Here is a 27,941-nt window from a genome sequence, read left to right as displayed (position 1 = left end):
ACAGATTTCTTGATGAGGACATATGAAACTTTTTTTTATTATATGCATATAAGAACAAATATAAAAATTTGTTTAGGAAACAAATTTGTAGAAAAATTAGGCCAGGCTATTTGGATTGCCTTTTCTTCCCACATAGCAATATATCACAAATAGTTTTCCAAGCAAATAAATAAAAGTTAAAGCCATTTTTAGTAGATAAGGAAGATTTTGTTTGATTGTAACTTTTTGGAAGTAATTTAAGTTTCCCATATGGACATTGCTTTCAAATTTCTAATTATAAACTCTGTTGTGACACATATCTTTCTTTGCATTTGTGCTTCTGCAGAAAGATACCTTTAAAATGAAATATTTAAAAAATAGATGGACAGAGAACGATTTAACCAGCAACCGTGTACCCGATATTGGTACCAGCAACAGATATTGCAGCTGCTGACATTTTTCTTGTTTACTTCAAGTGGTTTTTTTCCGGCTGCTGTGTTTGGTGCTCCACACACCCATTACCAAACGCCCCTCAGTTGGAGCTCCCCTCTGTTCCTTCTCCCAGTTTCATTACTGTCCTCTGTAACACTGCTCTGACATTGGTATGAAACCACCTTACCCATGCTTTTATACTTTTCCTACATGTTATGTAATCATAAGCAAAGCATAGTATTGTTTTATGTTTTTAAATGTTCATACCTACAGTTAGTTTTTATTTGTATCTGTATCTCCATCATTCTGCACCCTTTCATGGATAAATGAGCTTCATCCACCTGCATTCATATAAATTCAGTCACTTAAACTATCTTAGTTATTTAGATTGAAGCATATGTTCGTTCTTAAGCTGTTAATAAAGTTGCTTCTTGCTCCTCTGTTGGAGCTCTTCAGTTTACAGTCTTAACCTCTTGATGACATTTTTGTACATTTCATTGATTAGGCGATAGAAGCCAAAATAGCACTGATGAAGCTAAAATTCTGTTTAGAGACAGGAATGGGAATGATATATGATTAAACTGTTAATAAAATGTGTTTGGCTTCATGATATCTCGAAACTGAGGCCGTCTAGTATACCCACTTACAGTGATGTGACGCAGCGAAGAAGTCCGAATGCAGGACAGGAGCACACAAATGACAATGACTCCTTGTAACTCTTTTCTGAAAAGCCTAAAGGTGGTGATGCCAAATCTTCAAGTAAATCCAAGCGCTCTCAGGGCCCTGTCCATATCACAGCAGGAAGCGAACCCGTCCCCATTGGAGAGGATGAGGAGGATGATCTGGACCAGGAGACGTTCAGCATAGTAAGTTCTGGAATCAAGGGGGCGGGGTCTGCAGCTGCCGTGCTTGCCTCTCCCAGTTCCTGCGGCCCAGCTAGTCGGTCTAGTAGGTCTAGTAAGCAGCATGGCGTGAGACGAGGCTGGGGTCCGGCCGTGTGAGCCGGAGCAGTGGTGAGCGTGGCCTGTTTCACATGCTCCTGTGTTGTGGGCGAGGAGCTGAGCCACGGCCTGGGGTGTGGTGCAAGCCGCGGCGCGCCGCCTCCTAAGAGACAGGGACGCTGAGGGGAGAGTCATGGACCAGGCCTTGCACAGGATGGTGACAGGCCAGCGCGTCCTCAGGGGCGTGCCCCTCATCAGAGCTGTGGGCGCGTGCCTTACTGTGCTGCACTCGTCCCCTTTCTCCTCCTCTCTTGAGGTCGCTTCCTCTCCCAAACTTGCCCACATCACTGTTCACTTGATTCCAGTGTATGTTCATTTAGTTTTGAAGAAAAAGTGGTCTTCCAACTCTCAGAATATTCCTCCTCTGCGGCAACAGTGGATAGAATTTTGACCTCGTCCTGTAAGACTCTTCTCTTGTTTTACCCTTTTTTGTGTGTGTCTGTGTTCCCAAAAACCTATATGCATATGTGTATTTTTTTTTTCTCTTCACGCTTATCTCATTTTTCTTAAATCTCTTTACTCTTCTTCCTGTGAGCTCTCTGAGGGAAAGTACTATGTCTTCTAAAGTAGGTGTAGATGATAGAAGTATCTCAGTAAGTGAGTAAATGAATAAATTAATTACACAACCGCCTCTCTGATCTGTTTCTGGTTCTTCCTTGACCCAGTATTTATAGGAGAACATCATTAGCTAATGCTTCTGTGGTACCATACTATTTTAAAAGTGGCTTTTACCCAACATTGTAAATCAGCTGTTTGTTGCTCTTGTTCAGTCGCTAAAGTCATCCCTGACTCTTTGCAACCCCGTGGACGGTAGCCCTCCAGGTTCCTCTGTCCATGGGATTTCCCAGGCAAGAATATTAGAGCGGTTGCCATTTGCTTCTCCAGGGGATCTTCCTGACCCAGAGATCGAACCTGCATTTCCTTCACTGGAAGGCAGATTCTTTACCACTGAGTCATGAAGGAAGCATCAATCAACTGCACCTGAATTTAAAAAAAAAAAAAGAAGGAAATCCCATTTATATATTCCAGCTCATTTACTCTTGTTTTTATATTATGATATCTTTTAAAAATGCAGACAATTTTCAGAAATATAATAGGCATTGATAGAGGTACCACAAAGTTTTGTCAGGTCTGAATTTTTTAAGGCTCAGACTCTAAAGTTGAAGCTCCTGGCTCTGCTTTGTTTCCTCCCCAGCAGTGACCACAATTCTAGTTTGATGTAGTTCTCATGTGTTGTGGTTCTCATGTGTGACTTCAGAGTTTTATTACTTAATCTCTTTAAAGACAGTAATAGTTCACATAATCAGCCAGGTATTGTTAGTGTGCTTTTTGTGTATTTTCTCCATGACAACCTGTGAGGTAAGTATTATCTCTGTTTTACCCCTTAAAAAATAATGTGAGGAGAGTTAAGTAACTTGTCCTTTTTCACAGAGTTAAGATGTAGAGCTAAGATCTTACCCACACGATTTGACCCAAGAGTCTGGGTTCTCCCCATTACACTGCACATCCTCCCAACTGTCCATAAGCAGCATGACTGCTGCTTCCCAGGTCTGGAACCTACTGATAAACGCCACACTGTATATCTTGTAGCTTGCTTCAGCATGCACAGTTTTGAGATTTATTCATGTTGTTAATTGTGTCTCTGATTTCAGTGTTTGCTGTTATTCTGTTTTATGATTTCCACAATTCATTCTTTATCCTATTGATGGACATTGGGGTTTTCCAAACATTCACCACTACAAATAGGCTACAGTGACATTGTAAATATATCATCAAACGTGTGTGTAATAGCTTCTCTAGTGTGTAGCTTGTGCAGAAAAGCCGGGTGTTTGTTTGGGTCCACACTTCTGCTTTATTAGATGTTGCAGAATTCATCTTCAAGGCAATTGTAAAGATTTGCTCTCTTTCTAGTGATGAGTGTGAGTTCTAGGTGCTTCCCAGTCTTGGAAACACTTGGTAATTTCTGACTTCTTACTGCTGCTGCTAAGTCACTTCAGTGGTGTCCGACTCTGTGCGACCCCATAGACGGCAGCCCACTAGGCTCCCCCCTTCCCTGGGATTCTCCAAGCAAGAACACTGGAGTGGGTTGCCATTTCCTTCTCCAATGTAGGAAAGTGAAAAGTGAAAGTGAAGTCGCTCAGTCATGTCCGACTCTTAGCGACCTGATAGACTACAGCTTACCAGGCTCCTCCGTCCATGGGATTTTCCAGGCAAGAGTACTGGAGTGGGGTGCCATTGCCTTCTCCGTCTGACTTCTTAATTTTTGCCAATCTAAGAGGTATGAAAAAATTGGCTAGTGGTGGTGTTGAACATTTATTTTCATATTTATCAGGTATTTGTGTTTCCAGTGAATTGCCTGTTCATATCTTTTGCCTATTCTAGATAACTTTTATATCCATACCTTCCCCCCCCCAATACCTGAGCATTTGTATTTCTCAAAAAACTTCAAGATAATTCTGATATGCGTCTGGATTTTTAAAAGTGATTACAGGTAGTCCTTACCTTTTCTATAGGAATCTTGTTCATGATACTAATCTTTTGTCTGTTACAGTCATTACAGGTATCTTCCAGTTTATCTTGTGTCCTTTTTAAAACTTTAAATATAATACTGAAAAGCAGATTTTAGGTATATGGCTATGGAGATTATCACGAAGTGATGGGAGTTTGTTGGATTTTTGTTGTTATGTAGTTATGTGGACATGTGGCTTACTGGTTCCTTATACTGGATACTTAGTGGCTGACAGCCATGCCCTACAGGTCAGAGAAATACTCCTGACTTACTCTGTGGTAATTTCCTTCTCAGTTCTTAGTTTTATCCTGGTTTTCGGACATTGGACTCTGGGAGTGGTCCCTGATATTATCTTAAAAATGTTTTCCACTTCTTTGTCAATCCTACATTTCTCGGAGATCTCCTCAGCTTTGTTTCTGAGAAGAAATGCCATTATTTCTTTTGAGGCTTTCGCTTCTTTGTCATTTTATTTCCAGGATCTTTTCCCCCCATGTATTTCTCCTAGATTTGTTTCCATCATTCGTGTTAGATTTTTCCAGATGGCATGGTGCTCCCTGGTTGTCTTCTGATATTTAAGAGTAAGGACTGAGCTTCTGATTGGAACCTCTGAGCATGTGCGTGGCACTTGATCGGCTCTGAGAGTGTTCTTCGTAGGGTGATCTGGCTGGGCTGCTTCCTCAGAAAACTTTAGTCGGGTGGTCAGCATCTTTTGGTTCTTGCTCTTGGGTGGTCAGGTTTTAGGCACAAGAATCCTCCAGTTCTCCTGATGGAGGATTAAGACCTGGCTTTCTTCATTCTGGAATCTGCGAGGCAAAAAAAAACAAACCAAAAGCCAAGCTGGTTGGTGGCTCATCTAATATGCATATATTACACATGTATTCCATATAATGCTGTTTTCAGTACAGCAGGCTTGCCCCTCAACTATGCCTGTGCAGCCCAGTTAAAAGACTTATCCTCTCCAGAGAATAAACTTCCATATATGTTGTTGGGCAGAGTTAGAGATCTGGGTGTCTGTAATGAATCTGAGTATCTATTCCTTTTAGGCAATCTTAAAAAAAAAAAATCCTTATTTTCAGCCTTCACCCCTACTGCCAGTGATACTTAGCAAGCCTTTGGGGGAATAAGTTTGCAGCATAAATCGGGCTGGCTCTCAGCTCTCTAGTAAGTATCTATTAAGTGATTTCACTTGCTGTAATAGTTTGCTGCTGTTGGTTTCTTGGATTTCCCTTGTCTTTGTGGGCTTATCTCTTCCAAAGTCAATTCCTTTACTGTCGTGTTAGTGGATGGAGACAGCAAGAACAAGTTTCTTGTGTTCAGTCCACCGTCTTTATCTGGAAGCCTTTCCCTCAGTTTCTTATAAGCCTGAAGGACTTGTAAATATTTCACCCTGCAGTTTTAGGTAGTTTGTGGTGCCCGGTTTTCAGGTTAGGTCTGTAGTTCCGCTTCAGAACTAAGTAGTTGCATCACGAATGCCCCTCTGGCAGATGGGGAAACAGCGGTGTTCTGGAGGCCAAGTAAAGTGTGAACGCCGCTGCTCTGAGCACTGGAGCCGAGACTGGAGCCTGACGTTTTTCCGACTCTCTAACATTTTTCTTTGTTGCCCTGCCTTTCTTTCCCTGCTTCTCTACAAGTGGTCATGTGGCCTGAGGGGGACTGTGTGTTCTCTGGGAGTTCAGGGCACAGGAAGCGTGGGGTGCAGAGGGCTTATGTCTCTCCTCTGTCACAGTGTAAGGAGCGGATGCGGCCCGTGAAGAAGGCGCTGAAGCAGCTGGACAAGCCTGACAAGGGGCTCAGCGTCCAGGAGCAGCTGGAGCACACGCGGAGCTGCCTGCTGAAGATCGGGGACCGGATAGCCGAGTGCCTGAAAGCTTACTCAGACCAGGAGCACACCAAGCTGTGGAGGAGGTAACCCGCCGTGGCCCTGCACGCCTGTCGCATTGTCTGTCCTGACTTGATGACAGAGTGTGTGTGTGTTAGGGATTCTATTTTTGTTTTATACAACATGACACAGCCACCTAATGAAAACATTTTTTCTCAGCAAAAGCTGACGACTGGCAGCTTACCTGCAGGCTTCAGTTTTCTTTTCCTGAAATAGCCTATTCCTCTGAGGCCAGTCTTGACTGGGTAAGATGATATTATTTTATGAGAGAAATACTGTGGTGCTGGATTTGCTGGCCTGTCCTCAGAATAAAGACTCAGTCTTTGAACCTGGAAGGGATAGAAATCATGTATAATTTCACTACTCTATCCATCTCAGGTTAATAGTCAGAGATAATATAACTAATTGGTTAGTTCTGTATCAGCTAATAAGAGGAGGCAAAAGCTCAAACCACTGGAGCTGTGAGTCTTCTTCTCTCTAATAGTTGAAGAACTCAAGTAGTAATTTGGATTAATGCAGTTAATCCAGAACTTCAGTTTGTAAGGCATCATGACTTACATAGGTTCATTTATAATTCATTTCTGATGTTTATAAAACATGCCTGTAATTTCTCAAAGAGAATTGTAACATTAAGTCTCTCTCTATACTCCACAGTTAACTGAACTCATATACTTCACAGTTAATTATCTTTGTGTAATATGCCTAACATCAGTGGACGGATTTTTGAGTGAAAAGGAGATTTAAGAAAACCTCTGTCATGATGCTATTCATAGCATGCTTCACAGCCATGAAAAAAGAACATTTAAGTTTTGAAATGTGACTTGACTTTCCTCTTAGACTGTTCCCAACTTCTGGATCCCTGTATCTAGCCGTCTGGCTCTCTTTTTACCCAGCTTAACCCCTATTGGAAGATAACAAAAGCTCACCATCCTAGCGTATAGTTCCATGAAGCTAGGCTGGATACTGTGCACTGTGGCCAGTCTGTGTTTAGATGTGCTGGGTACTGTGGTCCTGGCCTGCTGTGGTTCATAAGTAAGTCCTTGCCCACTCATGAGAAACTGTCCCTCATGCAGTGATGCTTGGAAGATCAAGTCTAGTAGGAATTCCAAGAAGGTAGAAACCCGTGCAGAGGAGCAGTCAGGGAGGGAAGACTTGCAAGGGGCAGGCAGGTAGACCGAGCCGGCGTGGGAAAGCAGAGTGGACCTGCTTAGATGGGAGAGTTCTCAGGCTTCAACAAAACGTTGAAAGTGGCTCTTAGGGTTTAAAGCAGGTTGTTAGGATGACTGAAGTGCTGCTACAGAGGACTTGAGAGAGAAAGGTAAATGGCTTTCCGTAGGAGGCCGCAGGTTTACTGGTCAGGAGCTGGACAGTGTTCTCTGAGCGGCGCTGCGTGGCGTGGTGTGGCTGCTCTCCAGGACGCGCGCCTTTCCTTCTAGCACACGAGGGTACCTGTGCCTCCGTGTTCTGCACACCTGCTCTACCAGCCACTGCCCTGTTGACAGTCGTGCCACGCACAGTGGAATCGGAGCGGGGCAGTCGCTTGGAGTTTCGAAGGCAGGAATGACAGGCTGTGGTGGTGACAGCTGGGAGGAAGGGAGGGGCAGCAGTGCAGAGATGCCCACCTGTACCTGGGTCCCTGGGAGGCGGTGGTGATGACAGACTGCCTGAGGGCCCAGGGAGAACAGAGGTGGGGCGAGATCTTAGGTCTGAGGTCACAGGCGTCAGGAAATAAGTTAGAGGGGTTTTAGCTGTGAGATGGAACCCTTGTCTCCAGATCAATGTAATATTGATAATGTAATTGTCTCCAGATTGTCAAATTCTGTTGACATTAGTTAGCTTCCGAAGGTGTATTTGTTATTGATGCCAAGACCTGAAAGATCATTTCTCTATTTTTTATACTTGGAAAGTATTCCAAGTATAGCAAAATCAATTAACTTGCCATCCATAAAGAGAAGAGTTATTTTTAAAATTCTATAATTTACCAGAAAAAATTTCTTCTTCTTTTTTTTAGGAACCTATGGATTTTTGTCTCCAAGTTTACAGAATTTGATGCTCGAAAATTGCACAAGTTGTACAAGATGGCTCATAAGAAAAGATCTCAAGAAGAAGAGGTAAAAATACAAATTTAAGCCTAATTCATACAAACAGATAAAAACCAGTTCTGCCAAAAAAATTCCCTCATTCCTGTTTTTGTCTCAGGAGATGATTGTAAACTCATAGGTTGTGGTCTGGAAAGGGCCCGGGGTTCCCTGCTCTTACTTTACAGATGGAGGCCTGGGTCCGAGAGGGGCTGCGGGTGGGTTCTTGCCTGCTGGGTTCTTCCGCCGTCTTAGCCGTGCACTTTGTCCACATACTCCACAAGCAGTCAGACTATCGGCTGAGACCTGATGGGTGGTAGTGCCAGTGTACAGGAGCCAGACAGGGCTGGCATTCTGATGAGGGCCTGTTCCTCTGTGTTCTTATGTCCTGGAAGCGTTTACTCACCAGGCTCTTCCCTCCATATGCACCTGTCTCAGCGGTGGCTTCTCAGTGTGGCTCTTGAAAGAGGACGTCGTGGGCAGCGCCCGCCTTCTCTCTTCTCTCTGGGCCATGTGCCCTTGGTGTCCTTCCAGCTTTTGCACACAGGGTACCAACCACTTGCGTAAAGGAGCAAACACAGAAGGGCGCCCAGGAGATGCTGCCCCTTCTTTGGTAGCGGGAGATAGGCACGAAGACATTTGGCCGATGCTGCAGGGCAGCGTTCCTTGTTCAAGTGTGTCCATTTGCAGATCTGCTGACTTGCCCTGTGGGCCCTCCCACCAGTTAGCCACGTAGAGCCAGTCTAGGAACACCCAGCACCTCCTTCACCACACCGTCCACTCCGCGGAGGCCTGCGGGCTGAAGGGTGCTCATCCTCTCCCGGATCGTCAGCACCTGGAGTCGTGCCAGGCGCAGGGCAGCTGTCTCCTGTTGCACACGCGTGTCCTGTGCCAGCACTGCTTTGAGCTGTGGGGCAGCACCGTCAAGTGGTTTATAATTTAGTTTCACATGGAAAAATATGTTAGAACAGCAATATACAGGAATACTATAATAACGCTTTTGCTGAATGTTAGCGTGAACTTTACGCGTTATGAAAAGTCTTTGAAAGAATAGTCAGGAAAAGCCCCAGTAAGGAGTGAAACAGTTGGGCAAGGCACTTGAGGGAAGAGGGGAAGTTAGGATAAGTGTAAGTTGGACATATGCTGTAAAGGGTAAAGGGCTTCATCAGTCAGGTTATCAGAAGTTAGATTAAGGTGGTAATGACACCAGTGGGCCTACTAGTTGGGGTTATTGTATACATTCACAGCCTTTCTGGAGGACAATTCAGTAGGGTTTACAGAAAGACTAAAACATGCAGTTCTTCTAAGAATTTAGTTAAAAGAGATAATTATTTAAATATGTTTATGTGGAAATGACTTCATGTATCCATATCAGGGACTATTCAACCATAAATATTACAGTAATATTCAGTAGGTATTCACATAAGATTTTCACAGTACATTAACTGAAAAAAGAATGTTAAGTAATACTTTTGTTTAAAACACACACACACATGTGCACACACACACAAGATAGGAGTTCCTCCTATGTAGTCTTGCTTTCCACAGTTTTAGTTAACTGCAGTCAGTCATAGTCTTAAAATATTACATTGAAAATTCCAGAGATAAACAATCCGGAAGTTGTAATTTATGCATGGGTTTGAGTAGCGTGGTGAAATCCTGAGCCGTCCTGCTCCATCCTGTCTGGGACGTGACCATCCCTTTGTGCAGCATGCCCACACTGGATTCACTGCCTGTGTGCTAGTTAATTGGTGGCCCTCGGCCGTCACATCGACTGTTACGGTACTGCAGTGCTGTGTTCACGTAATCCTTATTGTATTTGATGATAGCCACAAAGCCCAAGCGGAGTGACGCCGGCCGTTTGGATGTCCTCTTACTGTGCCTGCCGTGAAGTGCCACGGGCATATGTGCACACGGATTCGGTGCTGTCCTGAGTGTCAGGCACCCACTGAGGGCCTTGGACTGCGCCACCCAGGGACTGGGGGGACTACTGTGTGTGTGTGTATATATATATATATATATATATATATATAAACACATACCGGCCCAGATTATTAACAGTAATTCCCTTGGTGGTGAGATTTCACGTCACCTCACATTTCTTAGTGTTTCCTTACTATATTTTCTGATGTTTTTATTTTGAATAGTCATTTCTGTGGTAGAGACATGATGTTACTTAGATAGATGTTCAGTGTGATGACTTTGGCATGGGAACCAGTTCCCACTGGACCAGTCGGGGGGTTGGTGGTTCTGGTTTCACGTGGTCCAAGAGCAGCCTGCAGGAGGGCTGACAGCCTGGCACCTGTTCCTCACCCCAGGCTCTGACAGCCACGGGTCATGGAGACTGGCTTCCTTACAGTGAGGGGCCAGTAGGTGCAGCAGCAGATGGAGCTCTGTAGGGTTTTCATGCCCTGGAACTCAGTGGAGTTTATGAGCATTTTTTCTTAAGAAGGTATTAAGCAGCAGGGAAGCCAAGAGGGACTTGTCAAAAATCAAGAGGGAAATGTTCAAAGGTGATGATCTTTATACTGTTCTTGGGTACTGCGCCTAGGATCCTGAGGGTCTTTGGTTTCCTTTGGCTCTCCAGGAGCAGAAGAAGAAAGAGGATGTGATTGGTGGTAAGAAACCATTTCGACCAGAGGCCTCAGGTTCCAGCCGTGACTCCCTGATGTCTCAGCCCCACACCCCGCACAACCTTCACCCACAGAAGCCTCACTTGCCTGCCTCTCATGGCCCACAGATGCATGGACACCCAAGAGACAACTACAGTCACCCCAACAAGAGACACTTCAGTAATGCAGGTGAGTCGTCAGAGAAGCTTTAAGAAGAGGTGACAAAAAAATTGTTTTCCTTTCCAGAGACAGCGGCCCGGCCTTTGTGCTTCATTCTTTTCTCTCACTTTGTTGTCTTCTTTTTTTTCTCAGTGAAATAATACACGAAATAAAGATCCAAAAGGCTTAATTCAACTGTAGGAAGAACATAACTCACACAAGTAAACAAAAGACGAACGAGAGACTGAGGGAAACCGTTTACACTGTATATGAGAGTTACATGGTAAACTGGTAATACTGAAAAACCCCTTATGAATTGATAACAGCCGGATGACCAAATACAAAAATGGGCAAAGGTTAGGAATGGACAATTCATTTGGAAGAGGAGATTCAAATGGCCCATAGGACAAGATGAACAGTATTACTACTAGGGAAATGTACGTTAAAGTAACAATAAGTTAACCGTTTTTTTAACCCATTCAGATCAGCAAAAATTATAGGGTGAAATTCACACCAATTCCTGAGTGTGACTTGCTACTCCAGAAAATAGTCTGGAGTATCTAAATCCAGAGGCCCATTTTCTGGGAGTCTGTCCTGTAGAAATGCAGACACGTATGATGAGGGTGCTGTTGTAGCCTTGTAATGGCAAAAAGCTGGAAATAAATTGACTTCCCACTAATAGAAAGATGGTTAGATGAATAATAGGGCATTTATACTCTGTATTATTAGCAGTTGTTAAAAAAAATGAGTTGCTTTATAGATAAAAGTCAAAATTGGAAGGAAAAAAAGCAGCAGCAAGAACCACAGAATCTCTGTGGCATGTGTGTTTAACTTTACTAACGTGAAAGTCACGTACCGTAAAGAAGTGTAGCCATTTAAAATGAACAGTTCAGCGACATTTAGAACACTCACAAAGCTGTGTAACCACCACCTCTGTCAAGTGCCAAAGCGTTTTGATCATCCCAGAGAGAAAACACGCTTCATTTGCCCCTCCCCAGCTGTGGATTTACTTATTCTGGACTCTGTGTTAATAGCGTCACACAGACTCATGTAGTATGTGCTGGACCTTCACTGGGCTCTGGTTTTCAGGGTCTTCCCTGTGGCACGTGTCGGTACTTGACTCCTTCTGTGACTGAATGATACACCACTACGTGGTCGGACTACAGTTTGTTCTTTCACTAGTTGGTGGGCGTTTGGATTTCTGCTTTTGGTGGTTCTGAATTGTACTGCTGTGCACATTCGCATGCAATTATTTGAGTGCCTATTTTCAGGTCTTTAAGGTGTATAGCTAGGAACGTGGAATTGCTTGGTTATGTGATAATTCTGTGTTTAACTTTTTGAGGAGCCACCAAGCTGTTTCCCATCATAAATATTTGAATAATGTATTTGCATAAGCATAGAGAGAGATGTGAAAGCATACACACAATAGCAGTTACCTTAGACCTGGTGGCCCAGACAGTGGAGAGTGTGCCTGCAATGCAGGAGACCCAGGTTCCATCCCTGGGTCAGAAAGATCCCCTGGAGAAGGAAATGGCAATCCACTCCAGTATTCTTGCCTGCTGAATCCCATGGACAGAGGAGCCTGGTGGGCTAGAGTCCATGGGGTCCCAAAGAGTCGGACACGATTGAGCAATTAACACTTCCTTTTCTTTGTCTTTTTTTCTTCTAGGCTGGTAAAATGTGGGAGGATTGGAGAAAATTAATTTTTCCGTATCTGTTACTTCACTGGTTACAATGAGCATGAATTACTTTTAAAGATAAAAATAATAAGAAAAAAGCATATAGAACAAAATCTTAAAAAAATATAGTATATATCACGGGCCCCCAACCTACAGGATCTTATGCCTGATGATCTGAGGTAGAGCTGATGTTGTCATAGAAATTAAGTGCACAGTAAGTGTGATACACTTGAATCATCCCCAAACCAAACCTTCTTCCCAGTCTATGGAAAAATCGTCTTCCACAAAACCACTCCCTGGTGCCAAGAAGATTGGGAACCACTGGTATATATGGAAGCGTGGTATTAATTTTACGGAGAGTCAAATGTTCCATAAACTAACTAACTTTTTTTTTTTTTTGGTTTGGTTTTTGTTTTGTTTTGTTTTTGTTTTTTAATTTTATTTTATTTTTAAACTTTACATAACTGTATTAGTTTTGCCAAACATAAACTTTCATTTCATTGTAGTTTCTTTTTAAACTTCAGTGTTAGGATTTGCATTTGACTTGTTTTCTTTAAAGTACATTCTCAGCTTCCAGTAAAGTTCTCATGCCTTTAGAAAAATTGATGTTCTCCATCTTTTCTTCTTACTTGAAACACATTAACTGTTGATATTTAAAGATTCTTGTCCGCTAACTCTAATATCTGAATTACTGTGAGCCATTTTGTGTGTTTTCTTTTACCCCTTGGTTTTCAGTCATACAGCCCTGTCCTTTAGCGTGCCGAGTTATTTTTGTTTAAATGGCAGGCACTGTGTTTTAAAAATTGTACAAGCTCCAGATGATGTCACTTTGCCCCAGAGAGGATTGCTCTTTCCTCCCCCGTCATGCAGAGTGGGAGGCGATCCCTGCCACTGGTGAGTGGTCTGGTCCTCCTCTGGTCCCCCGTTCCTGGGGCGCGGCCCTGCAGGGTGCTCGGCAGGGGGCCTGCTGCACTCGCTGCCCCTCCCCGCCGGCCGCTGTTACACTCGGGTCTTGGTTTACCTGGCACTGGGCCTCCCTCAACTGTTCCGCTTGTCAGAAGGCCTCCAGCTCAGCTTTTCAGCCTTCCGCTCCCTGCAGATTCAGCAAGTGTTGTGAGGGAAAACTGGCTGTGTGCTTGGAGTCCCTCGAGTCTCCAGTGCCCCTTGAGCTTAGAAAGACCACCAAGGGCTCTGCTGGTGGCTCTGTTTCTCTAGCAGTGCTTCTCTGCTGGGAGAAGCCCAGATATTCAGCTGCTTGCTCAGGCTCAGAATCACAGATCTCTCCAGTGCACTGCGGTGACTTCCGCAGAAGTTGACTTTGGTTTTTTGCTCTTTGGAATCTTATCCCTTCTAGTCTTTATTGCTTGGGCTGCTCTTTGATGTCTTTAAGCAGATTATTTTCTGTTTATCTGGCATTTTCTAATCGTTTTTGGCAGGGTGTAATTCTGCAGTAGTTACTCTTATCTAGAAGAAGTTCCATATCTATTAATCCTAAAAATCTTGGTTGAATTAATTGATCTCCATTTTGTTGGTGGGGTGAGGAATGCCGGTACAGTAACGTGGTTGGAAAGTATTTCCATGTCCTTAGCTGCAGTCTTAGCAGTTTTACTGGGTTTTTTTTCCTCTTGGGATTAGACTGTGAGGTCACTGATTTTCTCTTCTGATCCTTAGAAAGAACTCTTCTTATTAAACTAACTCGTAGTCTTTGAAACTTTGGATTTGTCACCCCTCGGCTTAATAGTCAGTACTTCCCAACCTATGACCCTACCCCATGGAGGGTTCAAGAAGGAAGAAAAGCACTGTTTACTTTCTCTGGAAATAAATGACTTGGCTTGAGTTTTAAGCATCTCTACTACACCACATACCTTGACACCCTTTTGAAACCTTCTATTTCAAAATAGAAGGTTTCATCTTTTATTTGAAGATGGCTTCAGACGATCCTTTCATGTTGTGAAGGTGTGTCTTTTTGTTGTTTGTTGGTTCTTTGGTTAAATAATCAAAAGTTTTTTACTTCTTGGTCCCCTGGCCTGCTCCACCCTGGGTCAGCAATGAATTTAAGCCACTGGTTGACTTTGTATTATTTTGATGGTCTGAATTTCTAAGCCAAACAGGTTCCTTGATGGAATTATTCTTTGGCTTTGTAGAAAAACGCTAGAAGGGCAACAGAGTGAGTAGAGAGAGGTTTAGTTGGTGGCACATCTTTGACCTTAACAAATTGTAACAGGAAGATGGGTGTCCCGTGAGACCACAGAGTTCCTGCTGGTTAAAATCTCTGTGAGTTTCCCGAGATTGCTGTGACACAGTGCTGCAAACCAGGTGGTTTAGAAGAAGAGAAGTATGTTCTGCGGTTTCAGAGGCAGAGCTCTGCTATCAGCCAGGGGTCAGCAGGGTGGGTTCCCGTGTGCGGCCTGCGGGAGAGCCTGCTCCACACACTCTTCTGGTCTGTGGTGCGGGCCAGCAGGCCGTGGCGCTTTGGCTTCTGGCTGCCTGGCTCCGGTCTCTCTTCCTCTCTCCGTGGCCTTCCTCTACGCGTCTCTTTGTCCCAAATTGGATTTAGGGCCCAATGTAAATCCAAGATGATCTCAAGTCAGGATCCGTCCCTATAACTCAGAGACCTGTTTTCACTGACCTGTTTTCACTGCAGTCACAGAGGCCCCACGTGGCTCTACGTTGGGGGACCACATTTCAACCCAGCTGAGCCTCCTTTCCTGGACTTCAGTGTTTTCACTGCCTTTTATGATTCATAAGTGTGATTCTTCACCTCAGGAAAAAAGGGAGGCTTACAGAATCTAAAACAAACTGCAGTTTAGCTCCCGTCCTTGAGAGTTACAGAATCCAGAGTAGAGGAATCGCTTTTTACAGGAAGAATGCAAGGAAGTGGTGTGGGCTGAGGAAGAAGAGTAGCCTCAGTGGGTATGGTCTGGCAAGGTGTCCGGGGGCCAGGCATAGCTGACGGTACCAGCAGGTAAATAAACCTTAAAGGTATAAACAGAGGTATTACCTATAGCTGTGAAACTCAGCAGTGCCTTTTCCCAAATAATTGCTTGGTGTTGGGTTTTTGTTGTTGGTGTTGGGTTTTGTTTGCTTTAGTGAGATATCATTTTAAGAGTCTGCCCTGGATTGGAAGGTAAGCAGATAGAAAATGAAAAGCAATAAAAGAAAAACAAAGAAAGGAAAAACAAAAAGCAGTAGTTTTTAAGATTGCAGAAGGAGAAAGGTGTTAAATTTTCTTTTGCTTTAAACATTTTGGGAAAGAATGTTAGGACTCGTTACTTGTTTGATAACCAGCAGCACAGAGGCCAAGGAGGAAATGGACTGTCTGCGGCACGTGTCAGCCCTTTGCAGTTTAAACTTTAGTGAAAGTGAAATGCAGCCATTCCTTGCAGTCATGAGATTATTATTTTCTTGCAGATCGAGGCGACTGGCAGAGGGAAAGAAAGTTCAACTATGGTGGTGGCAATAGCAATCTGCCCTGGGGGAGTGACAGGCACCATCAGTATGAGCAGCACTGGTACAAGGACCACCATTATGGGGACCGGCGGCACGTGGACGCCCACCGCTCAGGGAGCTACCGCCCCAACAACCTATCAAGAAAGAGACCTTACGACCAGTACAGCAGCGACCGAGACCACCGGGGGCACAGGGACTACTATGACCGGTGTGTGGAGGGCCCTCAGACTCTCGGCACTGACCTCTGCCTGGGGCTTTAGGTTTAGAAGGGAGGGACAAGCAGTGCACACTTAATGTTCTTCTCCATCAGATGCTCATTCTCACTGTGCGCCGGGCACGGTCCCAAGTCTGGTCCAGTGTTCTGCCATCACGGCGTCTTCAGAGTGCTGGGAAGAAATAACGATGCAGCTGATGCTGAGTGCCGAGGGATGCGTGGATGAAAGAAGGGATTTTTGAGTTTTTCCTGAGGGCTGAGGAAGAAGGGAGGTTTGATTTGGGTCCGTAAAGAGTCAGTTAAGTAGAGAGAGATAGAATAGACGTCACAGGACCAGGGCAAGGATGGGCCCCTAAGATGAGCTGCCCACCCCGAAGATGACAGGTTGGGTGGTGGAGGGGCCTTGAATGCCACGTTACGTGAATGCCACGTTACGTTACAGGTTTTACGTGTCATTCTTGGGGCCAGGGAGCCACCTGTGGTTTCATCATCACACTTGCGTAGGGAGAGTTTGCTTTCTTCCTCTGAGAAAGTCTAGAGAATGGGTAGCCATAAAATGCTAGAATCAGCAGTCAGAATGGTGACTGTACTAGGCTCTTGGCCACACCAGGCGGGACCCAGCTGGTGGTACGCCAGGAGCTGCAGTTTCAAGGGTCAGAGCCTGTCCAAGTCATCCCTTCTCTGCAGCCATTATATCATGTTCCGATGGGCCAGCTTCTGTAAGAGTAGTTGTGAGAGTTAGGAAGGGCTAAAGAGGTTTTATCTCTCTTTAATTTCAGGACTTAGCTATATTTTAACTTCCTAGGAGCTTCAGTTTCCCCTAGGCTAAAGACAGGCTCTGGCTGCACCTAGAATCTAACATAGGAAATGTTCATATGAACATCTCCACATCCCGCCTTCTTTTTGGAAGAGCTGGTGACACCGGGCTGCTTTAGGGTAGTAGCTGTGGCTGAGCAGCAGCTGCCTCTGTTAGGCGGTCTGTGCCCCTCGCCCCCACGCGTCTGTGCCTCTGTTAGGCGGTCTGTGCCCCTCGCCCCCACGCGTCCCTGTCCTCTTGTCTGGCTCCAGTGGGCATTTGCCCTGCGTTGTTCTGCGTGGCTCTGCATTTCCATATCGCATAATTTTTCTTCTGCCTGAAGGACTTTGGTTTTAGTGTGGGTCTGCTGGTGATAAATTCTTTCAGCGTTTGTATGTCTGAAAAAGTCTTTATTTTGTCTTCACTTAACAGAAATATTTTCTGCTGGGTATAAATTCATAGATTGACAGGTATAAATTTATAGATTGACACTTTATTTCAGTACTTTAATGATGTTCATCTACTTTCTACTTGTATCATTTCTGATAAAAAATCTGTCATCTTTATTCTTTGCATAATGTGTCTTTTTCTTCACCACTGGTTTTTAGCAATTTGATTATAATGTGCCATGGTGTATTTTTCCTGTTTTTCTTATGCTTGGGAATTCTTCGAGCTGTACATTTATCATTTTTTCATTTTTTTATGATTATTTCTTTGACTACTTTATTCTGTTCCCTCACTCTTGTGAAGATTCCAGTTAGACATTTGTCTCACAGTTCACTGGTGCTGTGTTTTTTTTAAATGATGTTTTCTCTGTTTCATTTGGATAGTTTCCGTTCCTTTTTTAATCATGTCTGTCTTTGACGTTTTGAAATCTGGTATACAATTTAAAAATGGTTTTCTATCCTTGTCTGCTAATTTTTATCATTTGGGTCAGTTTCAATTGATTGATTTATTATTGCCTCACTGTAGGTCTTACTTTCCTGGTTCTGTTCTTTTCCATTTTGGTTTCTTATGGAATTTTGCATATAGTTCCTTGAGCTATCCCGTAGGGCCTTGTTGCTTCTCTCTTGTGTGATAGCAGTTTGTGTCTACTAATCCCACACTCCCGATTCATCCCTCCTGACACCCTTTCCCCTTTGGTGACTGGAAGTGTTTCTATATCTGAGTCTCTGTTTTGTAAATAAGTTCCTTTGCATCATTTTTAAAAATTCCACATGTAAACAAAGTATATCAAATGATACCTTTCTCTTTCTGATTTAACTTCACTTAGTATATTATCTAGGTTTATCCATATTGCAGCCAATGACATTTATTTTTTTATAGTTGAAAGTAATATTCCATTGTATATGTGCACCACACCTTTTTTATTTATCTGTCCATGAACATTTGTTTCCATGTTTGACTATTATAAACAGTGCTGCTGTAAACATAGGGATGTCTGTATCTTTTCAAATTAGAGTTTTGTTCAGATATATGCCCAGGAGTGGGATTGCTGGATCATATGGCAACTCTATATCAGCTTTTTGAGGAACCTCCATACTTTTTTCCATAGTGGCTATATCTATTTATATTCCCACTAATAATGTAAAAAAGGGTTCCCTTTCTCCACACCCTCTCCGACAATTTATTTGTAGACTTTCTAATGGCAGCCATTCTGACCAGTGTAAGGTGGTACATTGCACTTCTGATTTGTGTTTCCCTAATAATTAGCACTGTGAAGTATCTTTTCATCCGTGTGTCTTCTTTGAAGAAATATCTCTTTAGGTCTACCCATTTTTTAAGGTGTTTTTTGTTTTTAAATACGGACCATTGTTTTAAAGTCTGTATTGAGTTTGTTGTGTCCTGGTTTTCTGGCCGTGCAGCACATGGCATCTTCACTCCCTGACCAAGGATCAGATCTGCACCAGCTGCATTGGAACATGAAGTCTTAATTATTGGACCCCCAAGGGAGTCCCTCTGCCCATCTTTCAACAGAGTTTGTTTATTTGTTACTGTGTTGTGTGAGCCGTTGGTATATTTTGGAGATTAAATCCTTGTTGGTGGCATTGTCTACTGATATTGTCTCCCATTCCATAGGTTGATTTTTGTTTTGTTAATGGTTTTCTTTGCTGTCCAAGAACTTTTAAGTTTGATGAGGTCCCATTTGCTTATTTTTGCTTTTATTTCTCTATGCCTGATAATTTTTTATTAGATACCTAGTTAAGTGCTGGATATTTTTGTCTTCCTATAAATGTTCTGGAGTTTTGTCCAGAAGCAGTTTAGTTACTTGGGAACAGTTTGTTTAAGATCTTGCTGGTGGGACTTACGAGGCAGCACTGGAGCGGTGCTGGGGCGAGGGCACATGGGCTTCCCCGCTGTGGCAAGGCCCCTCATGGCGTTGGACCAGTGCCCCTTGGAGCAGAGGGTTCCAGTCTTGTTGGTGAGAAGAGAGCAGGCACTGCTCCAGCCCTGCGTGAGCACAGGGCACAAGCATCTCTTGTCCTTCTCTGTCTTCCCCCGTGGCCCCTGGGTAGTTTTGGCACACATACAGCCTGAGCCTTATCCAGCTAGATACCCAAGGGAACACCTTTGCTGATCTTTGAGCTCCTTTCTCTGCAGAACTTTCTTCTCTTGCACTCTACACTTGAACTCCAGCTGTGTTGGTGCCCCCGCCCCGTCTCAGGAAGCCTGGGCTTCTGCTGAGCTGGGTGCTTATAAAACTTACGTCATTCATTTCTCATCCCACAGGGAGTGTTGTTCTTTCTTTCCTGACATCTGGTGTCTTGATAACCATTGTCCACACATTTTGTCCCTTTCTGACTGTTTGAGCAGTAGGTATCTTGGCTGGAACCTGGGCAGTCTGTCTCTCTTTCCCTCCCTCCCATCCTCTCCCCTCCTCCTTTTTTCATTCAGGTGAAACTCACATAACATAAATTATTTTAAAGTGAATAATTCAGGGACATTTATTTAGTATATTCAGTGTGTTGTGCAACCACCACCTCTGTCAGGTTCCAAAACACTTTCATCCCCTTAAAGAAAATTCTGGCCACTAAGTAGTCACTCCCCATCTTCTCTCTGCCTAGCTTCTGGCAGCCACCCGTCTTCTGCATTCTGTTTCTGTGGACTTGCTTAGTCTGGACAGTTTGCATAAATGGAATCATACAATATGTGGCTTTTATGGTTGGCATTTTCAGATGTTTAACATGATATTTTAGAGCTTCATTCACACTGTACCATGTATCAGTACTTCAGTTCTTTTCATGGGTGAATGATATTCCAGTGTATATATTAGGTGTATACAAAAGTAATTGTGGTTTCAGACTGAATTTTCAATCACTGTAACTAGGCTCAACCACATCTTTCTTAAAACAGGAACCATTACAATCAACACATGTTTTCCAATGAGATAGAAGTTTGTTTATTCCTATAGCATAAAAGTCCGTGCTTTGGGATTCAGTGAACTCTTGGAGAGCATTTTCTGCCTCTTGCTAGTTGTGGAAGCATTTTGCCAACAAAAAGTTGTTGAGATGCCTGAAGGAAGTGGTCGTCAGTTGGCGAGAGGTCAGGTGAATATGGCAGATGAGGCAACATTTCGTGGTCCATTGATTGAGCTTTTGGTTTGTGTGACCTGTGGTCAGGTGTTGTTGTGGAGAAGAATTGGGCTCATTTTTCTGTTGACCAATACCAGCTGCAAGTGTAGCAGGTTTTGGTACATCTCATTGACTTGCTGAGCATACTTCTCAGCTGTAATGGTTTCGCTGGGATTCAGAAAGCTCTAGTGGATTAGACGGGCAGCAGACCACCAAACAGTGACCACGACCTCTTTTTGGTGCAAGTTTGGCTTTGGGAAGCGCTTTGGAGCTGCTTCTCCAACCCCTAACTGGTTGTCTTGTAAAATCCACTCTTCATCACACATCACAATCCGAGAAATGGATCGATGTTTTATAGAAAACCGGCGGTTGTTCTGATTTGTGGTCAGCTAATGAGGCACCCACGTACTGAGCTTTTTCACCTTTCCAATTTGCTTCACATGCCGAATGGCCACAGAATGGTCGACATTGAGTTCTTTGGCATCTTCCTGTATGGTTACCAGAGGACCATCTTCAGCGACTGCTGTCAGTGGGTTGCCATCTGCTTCCAGGGGCCGGCCACTGCATTCCTCATCGTGGAGGCTCTCAGCTCCTTTGCGAGCTTCTTGAGCCACCACTGCGCTGTACCTTCATTAGCAGTTTCTGGGCCAGATGCGTTGTGGATGTGAATTGTCTCTGCTGCTTTACGACCCATTTTGAACTCATTAAGAAAATCACTCGAATTTGCTTTTTTGTCTAACATCATTTCTGTAGTCTAAAATAAACATAAAGAGCAAGTAATATGTCATTAGCAAAAAAACGTGAAGTGAGAAACGCACATTAAAATGATGTACAACACATTTATTTAAGAATGTATTTCCACATCAAATGGCAAAGTTCAGCAATGCAAAACCAGAGTTACTTTTGCGTCAACCTAATACATTGTCCATTTGGTTTATCCATTCATTCATTAGTGGACATTTGAGTTTTTCTGTCTTTTGGTTATTGTGAATAGTGCTACTGTGAGCGTGGTGTGTGTTTGTTTGAGTATCTGTTCTCAGTGCTTTGGGGTTATTTACCTAGGATTGGAGTTGTTAGTCATATGGTAGTTCTAAACAGAACCACCAAACTGTTATCCACTAGAGCAGAACTATTTTACAGTCCCAACCAACTGTGTATGAGAATTGCAATTTTCCCACATTTCCACCAACATTTATTTTCAGTGTTTTGAATGTAGCCATCCTGACGGTAGTTTTGACTTGCATTTACCTAGTGATTAATGCTCATTAAAGATGTTGAGCGTCTTCTCATGTACTTTGGAGCCGTTTGTGCATCTCCTTTGGAGAAAAGTCTGTTCAAGTCCTTTGCCCATTCTTGAGTTGGGGATTGTTGTTGACTTTTACAGCTGCTCTGTTAACAGTATAATAGGCAGTTTGCCATAGTCCTGACTAAAAATCTTAATATTCTTCACATTGAGTCTGTTTGAAAGTAATTAACACTGCACTTACTGTTGAATATCTAGGTTGCTTGAGTTTTTGCTGTTATTAATAACTTGGAAAATGATTTCCGTGGCTCTTTTTCTCCTGGGCTGGGTGAGGAGCATGAAAGTGTTAGTAGGTCTTGCCAGTTTTCCTGAAGGGAATGTGAGTTTACAAAGCCATCAGTGAGTCAAGTTTGTGCTTGTTTCATTGCAGACTTGATGAGGCTCATGTCATTTCATGGGCTGTGTTTTGCCAACAAGTATAAAATAGCCCTTTGTTACTACTTTAGTTTGGTTTTGGTTTTGGTTTTGAGTTCTAGTAATGTTAGTATTTGCTCTTGAGTCCCTGGAAGTGTCCTCCAGCGTGAGGAAGAGCCAGTGGATGACGGAGGAGGTGTGGGAATCCAGCCTTGGTCTTCAGCTGATTCTCTTGTCTCTATTTCAGGCACCATCATGACTCCAAGCGGAGGCGATCCGATGAATTTAGGCCTCAAAATTACCACCAGCAGGATTTCCGACGAATGTCTGATCACCGCCCCACTATGGGCTACCACGGCCAGGGGCCCTCGGACCATCACCGCTCTTTCCACACAGACAAACTGGGGGAGTATAAACAGCCCCTGCCGCCGCTGCACCCCGCGGTCTCAGATCCTCGCTCGCCCCCTTCTCAGAAATCTCCTCACGACTCCAAGTCACCCCTGGATCATCGGTCTCCTTTGGAGAGATCACTAGAACAGAAAAACAACCCAGATTATAACTGGAATGTTAGGAAAACATAAAGGAACGCTTGGAAAGCAGGGGAGCGCAAGCGTCATGAAGCACCTGGACGTCTTTGGTCTGATCCACAGGAGCCGGTTACCCAGACCCGAGAGGGTGTTTCTGGACGCGGGGCTGCCGTCAGCCTGCTGCTGAGGGGCACTCAGAGTGTGGGGGCCTTCGACTCAGTCCGGCTTTGATCTGGGTCACCCCCTCCTGCACTTGGGCACCCATCGCATTCCGGCCTGGTCCTGGCCTCCCACTCGGATGGGTGCCAGGAGGAAGCGGTGATGCTTTTGTCTACCAGCTTCACGGGCTGTTTCCCTGTGAAGGCAGGAGAGGTCTTAGAGTCGTGAATGTTTTGTTGCCCTGGACCTCATTGTGGGGTCAGGGAAGGCACGAGTGCATGAAGGCTGCTGGGACCCGCTGGACACACGGGGTCTGGTGCACTCTGATGAGACGGATGCTGCTGACGGGGTGAGGGGACACGTGGGTGGGGTCTCGCACCACAGGACTTGCAGGGGAGCAGGTACCCCCTCAGACGTGTCCTCGGGAGAAGTGACACTCGAGCCTCACTGTGTGACAGCTGTGGTGTGGAGGGGCGGGGGTGGGGAGCCACCTCCTCCACGGCCTCTTCCCCAGCAACACTAAATTTTCCCACACTGTGTGTCTCAGAGGTGTGGTCTCCTGCGTGGGCCTCCTTTACTGCCTGCACAACCCCCCCACCCCCATCCCCCAACCCCAGCCCCACCCCTGTCCCCGACCCCGCTAGGCAAGGTAGTGGGTCCGCGCTGCAGTGGGCGGGGGCTGGCTTGCCTGGGAGTGGCCTTGAGTGCAGGGCGGGGCAGGGCAGGGGTGCGTGGCCAGAGCTCCCGAATCCACTTCCAGGTGGGCTCCCACACTGAGTGATGATGACTGGAGAGGACGGGGAGGGAAGAGGCTCATGCCTGGCTGGGTGCTGGCGGCACCGGGGCAGGGCGCTGGGGAGGGGGGTGGATGGGTTTCCCAGCCTGGGGGTGGGGGGGTTGGTGGTGTGGTCCGGGCGGTGGTGGGTCACCATCTGCAGCTCATCTTGGTTCCCTTTGCACAACCTGAGGAAGGAGGATTCATGGAATCACACATCTGCCATTCCTGCAGTGGGTGACCAGATACAAATCAGTTACTCCCTGTGGTGAACATGCTGCACTGCTGGTTGGAGATCATTAGAACTGAACTCAGTATGGTTTTAGAATGAGGTCAGGCTAAGTCTAAACCTAAGTTCACTGTTGCCCCCAAAACTGGAAGCCTTCAAGGACAGGGTGACTGAGCTGTAGGTAGGAAGAGCTGGACTAGAGGAGGGGATGGGAGGCAGGTTAGCTACAGCAGTTAAGCAGCCTCAGAACTCCTGGTTCTCGGGCCTTCCGTTCTGTTCACCTTAAATATAACTCACCAGTATTGTTAGAGTATCCAAAGGCCTTTCTAGACGGAGACAGAATAACTGACTTGAACGTGCAGTGAGCCTGTGAGTCTCCCGGCTCAGAGCTGCTGGAAACCCTTCCCTCGGTGTACACAGGGTCACACTCCCCACACTAACTGCTCCTCTACAGGGGACTTCATGAGTCACCATCTACTCACTCGCCGGTTCCTGGGCAGCACCACTCACGCCTTTACTGTTGCCTCACACGGTGAAGCAGGGGCGGCTCGGGGGGGCTCGTGCTCTCTGCTCCCCGGAGCGTCTTTGGCTCACCTGTGCCGAGGTCCTTGTGAGAGGCTGGGTCCACACAGCTGGTGTGGGGAGCTCCGTGGGCTCAGCACCTCCTGGTCCACTTCTCCTCCTGGTACTTGGGTTCGTTCAGCTTGGGCTTGTAGAGCACCTGCCCAGAGCACTGCCTGGGGGACCACAGCGGAGCCCCAGCCACGGTCACCCCACCGGGGCCATGCCTGAGTGCTGTGTGGGGGAGATAGGAAACTGTGTCTCTGCTCAGGTTGGGTTCCCTCCCCACAGTACTGACACTACCCGGGCCAGAGAGGAAGGGCAGGCTGGCTTGCAGGCCCCCGAGCCATCAACAGGCCGTGGGGTCCGCAGAGCAGGCCCCAGCTCGGCCTCCCCTGTAGGAGGTCGGGTCGTGACCCTTTGAGTTAGAGGGGCCAGGGGGAGGACTGGTGGAGCCTGCGTTTCAGAGTTCAAGGTTTTTGTTTTTTTTTTCCTCTGGAGTTGTTGATAGGAGATGCGAGTTATTCCCAAAGATGTCTCATCATGAGGAAAAAGGAGCTTCCTTTTGTTCACATCAGGACTTGTAGTGCCATATGCTGCCACAAAAGGCAGCATCAGCCAGATCAGTGTTAAATTGATTACAGAAAGTACAGTATCCTCACAAAAGCATCTGTTGAGGTGCCGGAGTGTGTGTGCAGAGTGGGTTGGTAGAAAAAGCATTTCCTCATAGTCAGTCAGTATGAATACTGTATGCTTCTGTCAAAACCAGAAATTTGCACAAATAGGAATTATCTGACTCGTGGATGGGAGAAGCCGCCCCCAAGTCTCTGAGGATGGTTTTCCATGGAGACTGGCTCTGAAGGATGTAGTTACTAGGTAGAGCAGGGGCCGAGGAAGAGGAGAGTTAGCGCCACCAGGAACCTGACCAGGAGCACGGATTCACCTGTGTGCCCTCGTCTCCGCCGAGGACGCGGCAACCCCAGACTGGCACCCCCATCGGCTGCTGCCCCGGGCTCCCCCTCCTTTCAGCCATTCCTTTCTCACACCCTCCGACGGGAACCCAGGACACCTCTCACGTCGTGCTGCAGACACTCTAACCTGATACCTGAGGGCCGCATCAGGGCGCATGCGCACGGTGCAAACGCAATCCAGTTACGAATTCACACAGCGACGCGGAAATCCTACAGACCAAAACCCACTCGTCAGCAGGAGCGGTGGGCCCCCGGCTCGTCTGGGGGCGGCCGTGTCGGCGAGGAGAGCCAGGCCAGGGGTCCAGGCTGCTTTAGTCCATCTGCGCCCCACTTGGTTGGGGACGGGTGATTTTTCTTTATTGTAAAATTGTGGACTTTTAAAACCTGTTGACTAAACAGTAATTAATTTATATTTGTGAAAAATGCCACTGTCCTAGTGATTTCTGATGTAAATAATGTTGTTTATATAGTATGTATTAAATTTTCCTACATTGTAAAACTGCTGTACTTTTGACTCTTGTATATTAAAAAGTGTTACTGAGGATTTTTAGAAGCAGGCGAACACGTTGCATTGCATTGGCGTGACCCGTGACCGGACTCACCTCCTCATCTCGCTTCCTCCTGTCGCTGGGTCATCAGGATTCTTGGACAGCTTGTGAAATGGAGCTTTTCCCCTACCCGGGCCCCTGTTGTGTCGTTGGGTCCAGGACCTAACACCGCACGCAGGTTCTAGACTTTTCTCCGAGTAGCAGAGGCTGACAGTCCCTGGCCAGCCGCTGCTGTCCCCTTCCCTTGCCTGCGCTCGCCAGGGTCCGTGCAGGGCGGCTGCCCCCTGAGTCCTGGGTGGGTCACGCCGGGCGGGGGCCATCCCCGGGGGTCCTTGCAGCCCCCTGGAGGAAGCCAGACCGCCGGGTCTGAGCCAGCCTGCAGCCTCGAGGGTAATTTTACAGTTGGGCCGTATATTCCTGAAGGAGGAAAGAGCACTTTATAATGGAAACACTGACACGAATGTTAACGAGCGATTTGGCGCAGGGGCGGCTCAGCTCCCGCAAGGCCCAGACGGAGGGAGGGTGGTACCGCGGTGAGACCGTCTGCACAGGAGGCGGAGAGGCCTGCCAGACCCCAGGGGTTTCTCCAACACTTGGTGACTTTGAAACCACACTTCAGCCGTCACGAAGGTCTTCCATTAATTCTCAACACCACTTAGGCCCGTGTGTCCGCTCGGAGCCTGGGGGTGAAGTCCTGTGGCGCCCGCCCAGGACACGCTGCTGCAGGGGCCTCCCTCGCCCGGCTGCGCTGGGGTTCCAGCGTAAGGAGTGGGAGTCAGAGACTCGAGGAAGAGCTGAGGGTTCTTCCTGACCATAAACTTAACTCTCAATTGTGTTGCAACTCACAGCTTGCCTGGAACCGCTCTCGGAAACTTTAAGAACAAGTGCAATAATCAGCTTATGATTTACAATAGCAGCCAGGCTTCTAAACTGACCGCTGCCAAAAACGCCTGCCTTTTACTGGAAGGAGTAGTCTCAGGCCCCTCCCTGCTCCCTGGCAGGGCCCCCGCACGTCTGGCATCCGGGCAAGTCCTCCTCAATTAGCGCCAACAGAAAGGTCACTTACTGAAACACAAGGCCCCACAGTTTGCCAGACCTGCGGCTCCGGGTTCCAACCTGTGGCTCTTAAAGGAGCAGGACCAGCTGTGCCTGAGGCAGTTCTTCCATCAGGTTTTGAGGTTGGAGAACCGCTGGGCTCACCTCCCAACCTGCATTTGTTCTGCTTTGTGAAGTGGGAGGAAGATACGGCTCATCTGGATAAACATCTGTAGAAACCCGGGCCTGTGGGGCCGCCCCCGCTGCTGCTGGTGGGGTCCTGCCCTGGGCTGAGTCTTGGGGACTCCAGGTCAGTTCTGTGCCCCGTGACAGGACTTCGTGTGGAATATAGGCAAGTCCCTAACCTACAGACTTCTGACCTCCAAGATGGACAGAATGACAGCCACTTTCTGCAGCCAGAGCTGCCCCACAGAGGGTTCACACCTTTCTCTGCATTTCTTTTGTGACCCAAGAGGAAACTGTTACCAAAGCAGAGTCCCCACTGACCCCATGCACTGAGATGGCCTTGGGGAAGGGGTGGTTTGGGGGTGGGCAGGGAAGCCATCCCTCGTCCCTTTGGCCCCTCTCTGTATGCTGTAAGACATGTGGCCTTTTCACCTTCATTTGCACAGGAAGCAGACGGCTCCTAGGGTAAGTGAGAACTCTGGCCATGGAAAAGAGAGAGGTTTGCAAGCCCTGAGGACCACGCAGAACAGTCAGCATCCATCAGTTCTGGGCTGGGGTGGCGGGGGGTGTGGGTCTAGGAGGGATGGTTGGGGGGACCTAGAACGTAATGGCCCTCACCCTGGAGCCGACCTGACAATGGGAGCCGCCTGTCCTGAGAGCCCTGCAGGGGGGCCCCAACAAAGCCTGCTCTGCTCCGGAGGAGATTAAACACAGGAGGAAGGCCCATGGGGACTGGAGCCAGGTAAACACGGAGACAGAGGGCGGCTCCTTCAAGGCTCCCAGGCCGGTGGGGAGACAGAGCTGGGACGAAATCATGAGAGTGAGGTGCTCCCCTGAACCGGGCTCTGTGCTAGGCTCTGTGACCCTGCCCTCTTTCAGCCGATTTCCTAGCTGGGGATTGGGGCGGGGGGCACGCCCTGGACAAGCATTCAG

The 27,941-nt window shown here is 46.4% G+C and overlaps 1 protein-coding gene across 10 annotated transcripts in view; it reads left to right on the top strand.

Annotated features, from left to right (window-relative positions):
• Nucleotides 1–25,738, top strand: part of CHD2 (chromodomain helicase DNA binding protein 2) — a 112,138-nt gene extending 86,400 nt beyond the window's left edge. For 9 of the 10 annotated variants that reach the window (XM_019983305.2, XM_019983304.2, XM_070775052.1 and 6 more), the window contains 6 exons: nucleotides 1,143–1,277; nucleotides 5,648–5,826; nucleotides 7,812–7,911; nucleotides 10,466–10,679; nucleotides 15,740–15,986; nucleotides 22,265–25,738. In XM_019983305.2, the coding sequence (XP_019838864.2) occupies nucleotides 1,143–1,277; nucleotides 5,648–5,826; nucleotides 7,812–7,911; nucleotides 10,466–10,679; nucleotides 15,740–15,986; nucleotides 22,265–22,598 (1,209 nt within the window). In that variant the 3' untranslated portion in view covers nucleotides 22,599–25,738. Of the gene's footprint in view, nucleotides 1–1,142; nucleotides 1,278–5,647; nucleotides 5,827–7,811; nucleotides 7,912–10,465; nucleotides 10,680–10,802; nucleotides 11,087–15,739; nucleotides 15,987–22,264 lie in introns of those variants that run through there. The other variant, XR_011562553.1, reaches the window with a different exon arrangement.
• Nucleotides 25,739–27,941: the final 2,203 nt, after the last annotated feature.

Source organism: Bos indicus, chromosome 21, assembly GCF_029378745.1.
Source record: "Bos indicus isolate NIAB-ARS_2022 breed Sahiwal x Tharparkar chromosome 21, NIAB-ARS_B.indTharparkar_mat_pri_1.0, whole genome shotgun sequence".
Lineage (NCBI taxonomy): Eukaryota > Metazoa > Chordata > Mammalia > Artiodactyla > Bovidae > Bos > Bos indicus.
This window is presented reverse-complemented; position numbering and strand designations above follow the sequence as displayed.